Below are 13509 nucleotides of genomic sequence, written 5' to 3'. Positions count from 1 at the left end.
CAGATTTCTTATACTCCAGAAGGGCAAACCATAGATGGCTTCCAGAATTTGATTGTACCCACTGGCCTCAGGCTGTTATCTAACCCCAGGGTTATTGTTGGGAGGCAAAGCTCTCTCCCTGTGCATTCCCCTTAGTCAGCCTCCTGCGCCTGCGCCTTTCAGTTTATGTCAGTGTCCAGCCACAGCTGCTCCCTGGACCTCCCCTTATGCCAAACAAACGGCCCCAGGCTTGGAGTCATACAGTGTGACAATGGGAATTCTCTCCTCTGCCGGCCCATCTATCGGAGGAATCACTATCTCACCAAACCCCACAAGTGGAGTTGAGGCTCATGAGGGCTGTAGGACTGCCCTAAGAATAGGACTGTCTGACTTTCACATAGCTTTGCTTTTGAAGAGGCATCTGAAACCCCCTTCGTGGATTTTCCTCTATTTCCCTTGGAATAAAGTATTTTTCTTACTCTGAATCTCTTTCACCAGATGCCTTGGGTTGTTTTACTGTTTTATTTTTTGGTTTTTACCAGACAGGGTTTCTCTGTATTGTTTTGGAGGCTGTCGATCCAGGCTGGCCTGGAACTCACAGAGATCCGCCTGCCTCTGCCTCCCGAGTGCTGGGATTAAAGGCGTGCGCCACCACCGTCCAGCGCTGTTTTAATTCTTAATGTAGTCAGAGGACAACTTGGATTCTGAGGATTGGATTCAGGTCTCTAGGCATGGGTGGCAAGCACTGTGACCCACTGAACCATCTCCCCGCCCTGTGTGTGTTTTTAATCTCTATTACATCCAATCCGGGGCATCATTACGTCCACACAAAGATCTACTGAAGAGGCTTTATGAACATTACAGCGTTAGACACAGAGTTTCTAGGTAACTGCTAGGCGTTCTAAAGAACAAGCAAGAAGGAACTTGTATAAACACACTGTCAAAGAACATATCTGCACACACTAGTCACAGTGGGAATAAATACCAGCTTTATTAACAAAGTGCCACCATTTATGTCCATCCCACAGTCCAGAAGTTTACTGAAAGTAAGCCTCTGTACCACAATCCGTCCAAAGATGAACAGGAAAGAAAAAGTATGTCTCACCGTACTAAATATTGCAGGCCTCCATGCATGACAAATCTAAATAAAGATGTGTCAATAATACACAAAATTGACATATAAACAAATCCATTATCACTAACAAAATATAAACATGGTTTCTTTTATATTAAGTTTTTTAAAAGCTATTTACCAGCAAGGGAAAAATACATAGAAATTATAAAACTCAAGAAATTTTACACAATTTTTTACAAGAACAACAAACCCAAAGTGTGTGTGAAATGTGGTACATACTACACTGTGTCGGCTTCTGGTAGGTTCTAATCACATGGGCTCCTTTCACCCTAATAAGCTTAGTGATTGATAGTGAACCTCAACTGTAGACTTTATTCCTAACACAAATCATTTCATAACACCACACACTTTTAGAAGGCTTCCATTGAACATTGAATACAGTAACATTGTCAGAGGGGAAACCTAATTTCCAACTGTTTCTGCCAGTTGCTTAAAACACACAGCACAGTATAGAAGACACACAGAATATCTGGAGATTTCCTAACACAATGGTAGTCAACTGTGAAGAGTCACAGTATGTCAAAGCATTGTCTCATAAACTGTCTAACTTTGCTCAGTAACTTTGGAGATAAGGAAATGTTAAAAACAATAGCCGGACAAGTCTAAAGTAATGGAAATATAAAAATCTTGACATGTCTTCAAGACAATTTAGTTTCTCACATTTTTAACAGCTCTGAGAGGTCAAAGGCCATGTCAGTGGACAGTATATTTTACTAATGTTTTAACAATCTCCCACCCCCCCCCCAAAGGATGTTAGTTGCAAGAGTATTTTAACTGAACTCTAAGCAAAATCTGTATCCAATTCTGGAACTACAAATGCTTAAATGGTTAAAACTGAAATTTAAAAAATAATTTTGACCAGCCAGATGAAAATATAGTATATATATTTATAGTAAATAATCTTTCAGAAAGCTTTTACATATATTTATCATAAAGTTCTTTAAATTGTAGAAATGAAATGAAAATAAGAATTTACTCAGATATATACATGTGCCTACACACAGAAAAGAGGACATCTCCACACAAACACTTATCTATTGATACAGAATACTTTCAACCTAGGAACTGATTCAGAATACAGGAAAAAATTAGAATGCAACACTGAACTCCTGAGTTCCTCAACAAAGACAGACCACACAAGGTAACTTTGCAAAAGCAAAAAGGTCCTACTAATTGTTGCAGCAGCGTAGTAACTGAGGGCTACATTTGGGAAGGAGTGCAAACACGAAGACAGTAGTTCAATGCACACACGAGTCTCAGACACTCCACAAGTATTGGTCATATAAATCAGTGTACAAATTAAATGTTCGGAAACTGTGCAAAAAAGTCAACATTGATAAGAAACAAAAAATATACATAATTATACACTGCCCAGTATTCAACTGAGATTAAAAACATCTACTGAAAATAATACATTAAATATAGAGAATTTAATGGATACATTTTAAATTTACATTAAGTCAAAGGGTAAATTTACAAATCGATAATCATAGTTTGTAAGATAAAAGTTTATTTTAAAATTTATCCAAGTTTATTTACAATGAGTAAAAACAACCACATGAAAGAGATGTTAGACATTAAAAGTATTTTTTTTTTGGTTTTAACTTTGCTAGAATATTTCAGAATGCAGGCTGAATTTTAAAACCAACATCAATAGAAGAAATGTAAACCTTTTAATTACTAATTATTTAAAAAAAACTGTCTTTAAAGAAGTATTCTTGTCCCTAGAGAATGTAGTTTTACCCCACAAGGGTTTGGCCCACTTCCTTTTGCCCATAAGCCTTTCTGGCTTGTAGCTTCCCACTAGTTTACTCTCCCTTCTTCGGGTGGGAAAAAGTCTTTGGAAAAATGAGAACATGTCAAATATATCCTGGAGTCCAAGCGTCTATTCAAGTTTAACATATACTTACTTATCTTCCCTTCTAAGTAATGCTAATGCTAAAATCACTGATTACACAGGGTTGTTTTTTTTTTTAAGAAATTACGAAACATACAAATAAATGAACACAAAGTGCTTTTCTCACTGGCATTACAAGATGCAGAAATCCAAAGTAGGGGACAAATTCTGTGAGCTTTAAAGAACTAGAGAGCAGGTGCATCTGTGCATTCCAAACTGTCTATGGCACAAAGCAGACTTCAATTCATAACCTACGTGTCTTCACAGCATTGTCGAAATGTCCCTTAAGTCAAACACAAGCTCACAAGTGTTAAGACACTATAAAAAAAATAAGCCAGCAATCTGAGGAATCAGATGTCAATATAAATCTGCATACATCAGTGGTCAGATGATGTTAATAAGGTTGGCACACGTACAAACTTAAGTCTGCAGTATCTATATAGCTCCACAACAGTTTAAGGAAATTCTGCATGTCTAGATGCAAACACTGAGCACCTGTCCTTTTCCTTGAAGGATAGATTGGCATACAAATTCTACTAGCATCTGCTCTACCATATGTACTATTAGCTTACACAAGGGCAGATGTAACAGGGATAATAATTTTGGCTATATGTGCAGGGAATACAAAAGCTTTGGTTTAAAGTGACTCTGGTAATACAGACTGAGATACAAGCAAACACCATCAGGCAGGACAGGAGTATTCTCTTGTTTAATGTCTTTGCTGTTAGGAAACAACACCTTATGACTAATACTTATGACTGTCTATTAAAATACACAAACACAAAACCATCAAGAATGATATGAAACTGCATATAGGCAATGGATACAATTTATTCTTTTCTTTACTATAGCTACGACTCCTCCCTTGCCTTCTTGAAGCTCAACCTTTACCACTCTTAGTACCTCTGAGAAAAGAAATGTCTGGGTTCCCCTGAAAGCTTATCATCTCCAGCTCGGAAAGATGAGGATGGAGAGAAGGATGGCCCTGGGAGTCCACAGCTCTTATGGCATCGTGTTTAGATAATGGGAGAAGTCAAAGCAACACTATAGACACCTATGAAGTAGGAACAGTGGCACACAGCACCTTCCTTAGCCAACCAGAAAGAGGCATCAGAGTATCTCCTTTTGAAGATTTGGTAAGCTAAGGAAGCTGGTTACGTTGGATAATGTCTGGCAGAGTTTCTATTCCAAAAAGTTCATAAAGAAATATCTAAGACTGAATACTTTCTATTTAAGAATTATATATAAGCTAATTATCATATACACAACACACAAATTTAATTTTAATCTACTTTTAGCAACTAAGAGCTTGGCAATTTACAATAAACACCTTTATTAAAGCATCATTTTCACTAGCTACTTAGGGAAAATATACTGGCGTGCCTACTTGAGGGTGATTATCATCATCCCACATGAGTAGATCACACATTTTCAGTTGTTCTTCCAAGAACAAAGACAGACCTAACTGAACAACTACACCTTCCTTCCTACCCCTGCCCTAACTCCAAACAGACACACACACACACACACGCACACGCGCACACACACACACACACACACACACACACACACACACGCACACACTTCACAGAACAGTAAGCTAGAATACTAGTCAAAATGTTAAACACTAAGGATTAGAATTCACTGTCCCTGGATTTCTTGTTCATCGCCTCAACCTTTGCAGGACACTCACAAGAGTGCTTTAGGGTAAGACAACAGCCCTAGCTCTATGAAAATCATAACCAAACAATAATGCACAAAGAACTTGGACAGTGCCAATATGACTGAAAATCATGTAACCAACCTAAAAATCAATTTCCTGTGTCTTTTAGAATGAGAATACCTTTCTATAGTCATTTTAGGGATTCACAGCTAGTGGAGATTGCAATCAGATAAATGCTACTGTTTCTCTCCTAACTTCTTCTTAAAGGAGGTAGAAAGGGTAAGAGAAGGAAATAAGCATTAAGAAACACAGGGGCCAACACACAGTCTAAGGCCAAATAAACTCTTGAGGCCTAGTGATTTTGGAAAACTTCATTTTGTTAGGTAATTTGAATTACAAATATAAAATAAAATTAAGGCATACAGAGAAAAAGGCACTACTAAAAATTAACAAATTGCTTTTCATTGACGTTTAACCAGTGTTAAAGTCAAATAAATATGAATGTTACATCTAAAAGTAAATGCCAAATTTAATGATAAACAATAGGGTCTCAAAAAAAAAATCTGATCTTAGCATAAGAAATACTTGGTGTGAGTTCAACCTTTATCAAATATTTTGGGTATTTCCACACCTAAAAGTAAAACAAACTTTTTGTTTTTCCTTAAAACCAAACTAAAACAGTAATAAAAGCTGGGTCAGGGAGAACCCCAATACAGTGTACTAAGGAATAAATGCTCCGTCATCACAGAACATTCTGGGGCTGTGTTGTGTACTAGGAGAAGTTTCTGACAGAGGTTGCCTAACCTGGTAGATATGGGAATAGTTTTCTTCTAATCCTTCTTGTTAATGTTTTTGGAGTCCATGATAGCCAATAATTACCCAAAGTTTCTTCCTTATTATTTCATATAAAAAGCCTAACATTTTAAACATACCGCTAAACCTTCAGAGTTAGGGTATGTCATAAAGTAACTGCCTGCCCATACTCTTCTTCAACTGTAACTTCCTGAAGGGTATTAATTTAATGCGACATAGCACATTACAATTATTAAGTAAGAAAATGAAAAATATTGACCCTATTTTTTTAAATAAACAGACAAAGCTGAGTGTGGTGGTGCATCTGGGTGTGGTGGTGCACCCCTCTTTTCCCAGCACCTGGAGGCAGAGGCAGGAGCATTGACGTTCCAGGCCAGCCTGAAACAGAGTGAGAATCCTGACTCCAAAAACACAAAACAAGACTGATAGATTTGTATACCTGGACGACTCCAGCTGAATTTATATAAAGGTTCTCAGACCCCAAATGAAACCTCTGGCATGAACTCTGCCATTAGCCATGGAATCTGCATCATGCTGGGTCATCAGCCAATCTATTCAGGCTTGATTTTCTTTTCTTAGTGATTTCACATATTTTATAACAACTATATTTCAGAAATAGTACAGCTCAGAAGACCTGACCAATGGCAGAACTTAGCAGAAAGCCATCTAAGGATGTATTCTTACTTTTTATGTAATTTCTATTGGGAACAAGGTAAGACTCAAATGAAAGCCAATTCAATTTATTCTGAAATAAAAGTTTTAATTACTCTTTTATAGTCCAGCATGTGCATTAATATTCAACTTCTCATGTGTTGTAGATTGTGCCTCTTAATACTTTCTAAGGCAATAGTTATAGATGTTTTTAAAGTTAGAAATATACTTTTGTAAACAAGGAAAAGTGCTGAAATTTTCCAAGGCATTCATTCCGAAAAACCTCAAAATATGTATAACTTCAATACACTTAAACACCAATCCATTAAAAATTGTATTAGTTATGTTTTTCAACTCTTTTACTCAACTACTTTTGTTTGCACTGCAAAAGGTCTTGGCTTGACTCATCCCTGTCATGCCGCTGTGAGTCTCGTAGGGCCTGATGCACATCTGACGCGAGTGGAGCTAGCTCCAGCACCGGAAGTCTGCTACTGGCAATGCAGAGCGCATTTAAAGGCACAAAGTCAGCAGTCAGGCCATTTTCCAGCCATAAAGAAACATTGCAGTACCAAAAGAATCAGTTGTGCATTTTAAAAAAGCAAAATACATTTAGAGCAATTTTAAAAAATTCAAACTTCATCTGTTAGCTCATACTATTAATCAGAAAAAAATGGAGTGTAATTATTTTATTTCCTTTGACAAAATTGTTCCTTTCAAAAAAAGTTCTTTTAAATTTACTATTGACCTTCCATGTCCCATTCCCCATCTACTTCAAGCTTTTTTGCTCTAGCAGGGTCTTCTTTTATACACACATATGTGTGTGTATGTATATGTATATTTTATACATATATATGTGTGTGTATGTATATTTTATACACATATATGTGCATATATATGTATGTATATAAACTTCCACTGTGTTTTGGTACCTTCACAACTGGTCTGAAATAAATTCACATCATATTCAATATAATAGCTCTGTAAACTGTTAGTCTATTTTTAACTCTTTATAATTTATTTTTCTCATAAAGCAAAAGTACTCTGATGCAGCTGTTTACTACTGAATTAGGAAAAAAATAGAGGACTGTTAAAAAGCTAACAACTGCTTTGAGTTCCAGTATGCAGGCATCTTTTTGAAGAGTGTTTCTCTTCTGTACTGCACGTTACCCTGATGGACCAAAAATGAGCCAAAAGGAAATCACAACCAGACTAGAGACAAAGAAACAGCAAAACACACAACAAAATAAAACCCTAGCAATTCAGGTACCATGATCTTGCTCAAGTAGAAAAGATGCCCTCACTCATTAAAGATAAAGAAATTACAACACACCCACACGATAGGTTTCCAGCGTAAGAGTAAGATTGCTGCGGTGAGAGGCACCTGATGCCTATTCTTTGTAAGGGGCTTCCTTTGCTTTACAGTGTATAGGAGAAGTGTTAACCAATATTTTGTGCTTTGACTCAGACTACTAGAATTTCAAAAATTATTACAGGGTATACCAGATCTACATAACTTCAGAAGCAAAGTACTTAAAAAAAATACCTAAAGAAACATACCTTGTAACAACAGCAACAAAATCAGAATGTTATTTAGTCCCTTCTAATGAAAAGTATCACATTCAGGGTCTCCTGGAAGACTGTTATCGTCTAGACTTTTGAAAATAAACTACTTGGCACTTGGTTTAATATGCTGAAAAATTCACAAGTGGCCACATTACTGACACCTTCATGTTTTCCAGGTCTCATAATCTACTAGGGACAGCAGGGTCCTCTCCAGCTTAGTCTTCCATTTAATGGCACTGCTCTAAGTAGATGCATACACTGGAAACCTATGTGGCAATGTTTTAACCTTCCCACTGCCAGGAAACACTTTGTTCTGGTGTACTTTTCTGGGTCTAGAAGGATGAACTGACTTTTAAGGAGAGAATAAAGAGATGATAAATTCAAAAGGTTCAATGCTTGAGTTACTTCTAAAGTGAGTTAGTGACATTCAGGTGCAGTCAGCAGCTGTCAAGAGTCACCTGTGACCTGCTGTGCTGAGGCTGTCCATCCCCGACTCATCATCACCTGTCTTATGACCGTCATGCACCCTACATGTTTCCTCTGAGCTGTGCTGTTACTGCTCTGTGAATGGGTGCTTATCCGAGGCACTTCTGCCGTCTATGGCACGGTAACCCTTGGAAGGGAGTCCCTGTGTACTAAACTGTCTAGCAGCATCGCCCAACCCGTACCCACTGGATGCTAGTAGGACCTGGCCAGTTACGGCAACAAGGTGTCTCCAGGCATTGCCAAATGCCAAGTGAAGTGAAATGACTGCCCACCACTGACCTCAGTTTACCTGACGTTTGCTATTCTGAGGTGCCTCTGGCTTTGTACTCTATGACCCCAAGAACAAGGCTTCTACTTCATGACGGGAGCTTTAACAGATGGGTACTTGAGTTAAAGACTTTCCTATGGGAAGCCAGGGGCTTGAAATAGGAAGAAATTATACACAATTTTTATCATTCCTCAGTTCCCTTCATTTTGGGACTTACCCCTCAAGTAAATAATGTTTAAAATATACCAAATGACACTTGCTTCTTTTTGTTCATTATTTCTACTGATCTCTTCTACTGCTCATACATCTAACGAACAGTCGTCTGTGTTTTAGTTGAATTTACTCATTGGCTTCACATAATCTGCTTTCAAATACAACAGTATTTTTAAGGAGAAAGCTCTCTCTCAAGGTTTATAGATTCCAGTAACATGGATCTACTATAGTGTATTTGCCTATTATACTGCTTAGGATTAGCAAGCATACCTCTTAGAGATTCGCATCTTCTATTCAAGATTCCTACTGAGCAAAAAAGCTTGATAGACAGAGGTTAACATCTAAAGAATACAGGCATAAGAAGGAACCTATATTCTTTAAGTTGAGTACCTACCCTAATCTCAAGTTTAGAGCTCAACCCCACAAATAAGGATCTATTTAAATACTATCACTAAAAACTACAAATTGTACAGCACTTTCTTCGTCTTCCATGTCAGTGATACAGGGCAAGACTATAATCTTTATATATTTCAAATGATTTGTTTGTACTAAAAAGAGCAACTATGTACTAAAGTGCTTTATATTTCTGAACCACATCAGTACATTATAAAAATTTAAAAAAAAAAGAAGTTTCAAGTTCTTGTAAAGAAAAAAGATTAAATATAAAAAATTTACTTTACTATTATTATTAAACAACTTTAACCGAGAATCAAGAGAAGCGTTTTCCCTCTTGTCTTTTCTCCCCGTCTCCCGTTTTATAAAAAGGAAAGTGCAGAGAGAGGAGAGCTCGAGACGGGCTGGGAGGCATGGGCTGCCTGGCGGCTAGTGGTAGTGCACGAACATGTGTCGCAAGAGCTCCTCGGCTGACGGCCGCAGTTTGGCCTCTACGAAAATCCGTTTCAGGAAGTCTCGAGTATAGTCTGAGACGTGAGGTGGCAGCTTCGGGTTTGTTGGCTGGGTGGCGATCTTAAAGATGGCAGCCATTGCTTCAAATTCAGCCCACGGTGGCTTTTCAGTCAGCATCTCTACCACAGTGCATGCGACACTCCTAAAAGAACGGAAAGAGGTGTTATCCAAGCGATAGCTTTAGGAAAGCTGTTAGTCAGAAAATGAGGAACCGAGATAAGTCCACATACAGTTTAATATCACTTATTTCAAATACCAAGTTTCACTCAAAGGTTAAGTAAATAAAACTGTAATTCAAACATAAAAATCAATGAAGGGCTGGAACAACTAGTATACATTTCAATGAAAATATATCATAACTGTCTGATCATAAATGTATGGTTAGGCAACAAACTTCATTATTTTTGTTTTAGATCATTTTCTATCATTGATGTTAATTTTTCTCTACCCTACAAAGAATACAAATATTATAAATTATTTGCCTTCAAGTTCTTAAAATAAATAATTTTTTTGGTTGGGAATTGAGAAATGGTCATTTTAAGACCTATTCTAAAATTATCATATAACTTACTAATTCAATTTTAAAACACTAACAACTAAACACACAGCCCCTGCCATGACAGAGCCCCTGCCAGAGATATAGGCACCAGCATAATTTCTCTTCTTCCTTACCTGGAAGACTTGCAGATACCTTAAATCATCCAGAATCCAATAATGTATTTTCCAAAAACAACAGAGCTAAGCATATTATGAAAATACCATATCACACCACCACCACAGCAACAGTTTTTATTTCTGTAAAGCAATTATCAATTTATTGTAAATAATTATATGTTTCACATTCAAGATCCTTGGAAAATGTGATGTTGCAATCAAAACATAATTCAGCTATTAATGGAAATCTCCTTGTTGTTCAAACACATAAATAGAATTACTTGATGACCCATTCAGAACTGCATTGCTTCGCTGTAAGGTTTTAGCTTTGTAAGTAACGGAACATTTGTAGAGTGTGCTGCATCCCGGCCCGGGCTGTGGTAAGGAGTCCAGGTTCCCGCTAGGGTGGGTAGGAGTGATGGACTCATCTCCTCAGGTAATCTCATGCCCACTCTCACCAGCATTACTTGTAGCCTAACCCATCTCATACAGGTAGCTATTACCTGTTTTCAAATGTTTATACAGATCTTTGTGACTTAAAAGAAAACCACTGATTCATTTTTTTTGTTTTGTTTTTATAAGACACTGACAACCAAGAGTACTTTAAAAGTTACTCAGGGAAATAAGAGCTTTCTAGTGTTGAGGTTTGCTTAGGACAAAATCCTCCCTAAAGAAGTAAAAATATGTTCAAAGACTCAAATATCTAGTCAAATTAGCCTTGATAAGTTATAGTTGAAATGGCAATAATCCTTACAATTCATGTACCCTGCTTCCAAAGTACACAGGACAATTTAAATATGGCAATTTCAAATGTGGGCAGAAATAAGAAGGTAGTTTTCTAGGCAAATCTGACATCCAAACTTACCAGATATCTGCTTTTCTGCCATAGCCTTCTCCACTAATGACCTCAGGACTCATCCAGTATGGTGTGCCTGTGACAGACTTCATTCCTGTGCCTGAGAGACAGATGGTCTGAAGCCGTTTGCTAGCCCCAAAGTCTCCTAATTTGATATTGCCTGTGGAATCCCTTAAGATATTTGCTCCTAAAAATAAGAAATAGTCTCATTTCAATGATTTTATTAGCATTCTAGAATGCATATAAGTGGCAGAGAACGACTTTGTAGCTCCTCATCTGTCCCCGAATGAGGCTGCCTGTCTACTCCCAGGAGTGCCTGGGATGCCTCTATCGACCTTGCATCTGCTGTTTACACATGACCTGAAACATCCAGATGTTTCAAACTAATGAGCTTCTCATGGAGAGGGTGGGGCAGGGGCAGGTGAGGTGGGAAGAGACAGGGGAAAGGGCTAAGAAAGCACCAAGAAAGCCTCCAACTCCATGGCTGAAGAAGACTTTCCTGACAAACCAGCTTCTCCTCAGGACTTCCAAAAGGACCTTCACAACCAAAACTCAGCATCACCCCTGACTTCAGTATTCCTGAAGCATCTGTTTCCTGAACTTGAGGGTGTTCTTTGTTGCTGTTGTCATTTAATCAAGGCTTTACTATAAAGCTCAGACTTGGGGTCTTCCTGACTCGCCACCCCAGCATTGGGATTACAGGCACATATCACCACGCTACATTTTTTTTCTTTTAATGATTTCTATGGAGAAGGCTGAATAGTGCAAATAATCTACATTACAGACCATAGGGAATACAGACTCTCCATCTTCACCATGAGCCTCTATGTTCCCAGAAAATTCCCCAGCCTTACCAACAGTAATTTCCACAGCAGAGTCTAGCCATCTGCTTACGTAGCCCTGCTTGCTTACGGTCTCCTACTACCTAGCATGTGAAAGAGGACTCAGAAAACACCCAACCATCTCCAGAGTATTTAACCACACAGAAGCAAAACAGACCTTTTTGTCTCCTTGAGCCTGTGGTCTTGCCATGGTGTTCAGGCTGGCAACTTTCCTCTTGGGCTCAAGTGAGCCTCACAATCCTCCTACCTTAGCTTTCCTGAGTTAACTGAGACGACATATGTTTAATGAACTGGATTTTACTGGTTACAAGTAGAGGTCACCTTCCCTACACAGACACATGGAACCTGGCTGCTCAACCAGAGGAGGAGCTACGGAAAAATAGGCAGCCAAGTTCCCAGTACAGTTTTCTGGTTTTTAAACTATACTTTAGTAAATTAAAAATAAGACTTTTCAAATATATGCAAGGGTAGCCAGAATTGCTTATGCTTCCATTACTCAGATCCAACATCCAACTGGACAACTAAAAGCTAAAGCAAGGCAAAAATTATTAAGGATAGGGAAATGACTCAGTGGACAAGGGTGTTTTTTGTTCAATCATGAGGACCTGAATTCAGATCTCCAGCACATATAAAAACTGGGTATATGTGCGCGTATCTGTAATCTCAGTGCCTGGGGCATAGACAAGAGGATGAAGAGTACTCCTGGACAGCCAACTTAGCTGGAAAATGGTGAGCTGCAGCGATGGATCCTGACCCAAGAAAACAAGATGGAGAGAGAGGGACAGAGCAGGCATTCCCCATCATCATCTGCCGTGCATGCCTGCCTGTGGGTGCACACACAAATAAAACCAGTAAGAAAAGAAAGGGTCCTTTTATTAACTACTTGGTATTCAATAGCATAGACCCCCCCCACCCCCAGGACCAGGCTGGCTTTGAACTCATAGAGATCCACGTGCATCTGCCTCTGCTGTGATCAAAGGCCTTCAACACCAAGCCTGTCGACAGTTCAGTTCCCTGAGAGGAGAACAACAGGGCTAGGAGGAGAGACAGCTCAGTCAGTAAAGGTGCCTGTGATGCACCGTCCTCTGCCCTCTGTGAGTGCTCTGGGGCACTAGCACGCATGTGTGTACACACAGAAGGGAGGAGGGGGTAAGGGGGGAGATGCGGAATAAACTTGGGAAACGAGTGAGTTTCCTAGTAGTGATGATCATCATCTTTGTTATCATCTAACAGGTCTGACATCCGTCACACAAAATCAATTATCTTTACCTTTCTGTTTGCCACTTATAAATTGTTCATACAAATTAGAAGACACAGAACAAGTAAAAAGTATATTGTAGAAAACAAATACCATTATGTTGCCATTTGGTGGCCATCATTTTCCTTCTGTCATGCTTAAATTTACAAATTTGAAACCCTATTTTTGTATCTTATTTTTCTCCCTTATCATTATCTTTGTCCTGTAACATTTTTGCATCAGCCTATTTCCATCTCCCTTCGCTTGACCAAGGAGGTTCATCAGACTCTTTGGTAAGATTAGAAGAAGATCCATCTATACAGACAATGGGTCCCTCTGTTTTTCT

General features: G+C 38.5%; 1 protein-coding gene across 2 annotated transcripts in view; it reads right to left on the bottom strand.

Annotated features, from left to right (window-relative positions):
- Positions 1-945: 945 nt before the first annotated feature.
- Map3k2 (mitogen-activated protein kinase kinase kinase 2) overlaps positions 946-13509 on the bottom strand; it is a 70764-nt gene continuing 58200 nt past the window's right edge. For both annotated transcript variants that reach the window (XM_005065301.4, XM_040758018.1), the window contains 2 exons: positions 11094-11271; positions 946-9716 (listed from right to left, as the gene is read on the bottom strand). In XM_005065301.4, the coding sequence (XP_005065358.1) occupies positions 9491-9716; positions 11094-11271 (404 nt within the window). In that variant the 3' untranslated portion in view covers positions 946-9490. The remainder of the gene's footprint in view (positions 9717-11093; positions 11272-13509) is intronic.

This window comes from Mesocricetus auratus, unplaced genomic scaffold (genome assembly GCF_017639785.1).
Source record: "Mesocricetus auratus isolate SY011 unplaced genomic scaffold, BCM_Maur_2.0 Super-Scaffold_100015, whole genome shotgun sequence".
Lineage (NCBI taxonomy): Eukaryota > Metazoa > Chordata > Mammalia > Rodentia > Cricetidae > Mesocricetus > Mesocricetus auratus.
The sequence above is the reverse complement of the archived record's forward strand: the minus strand, read 5'-3'. Positions and strand labels throughout refer to the sequence as shown.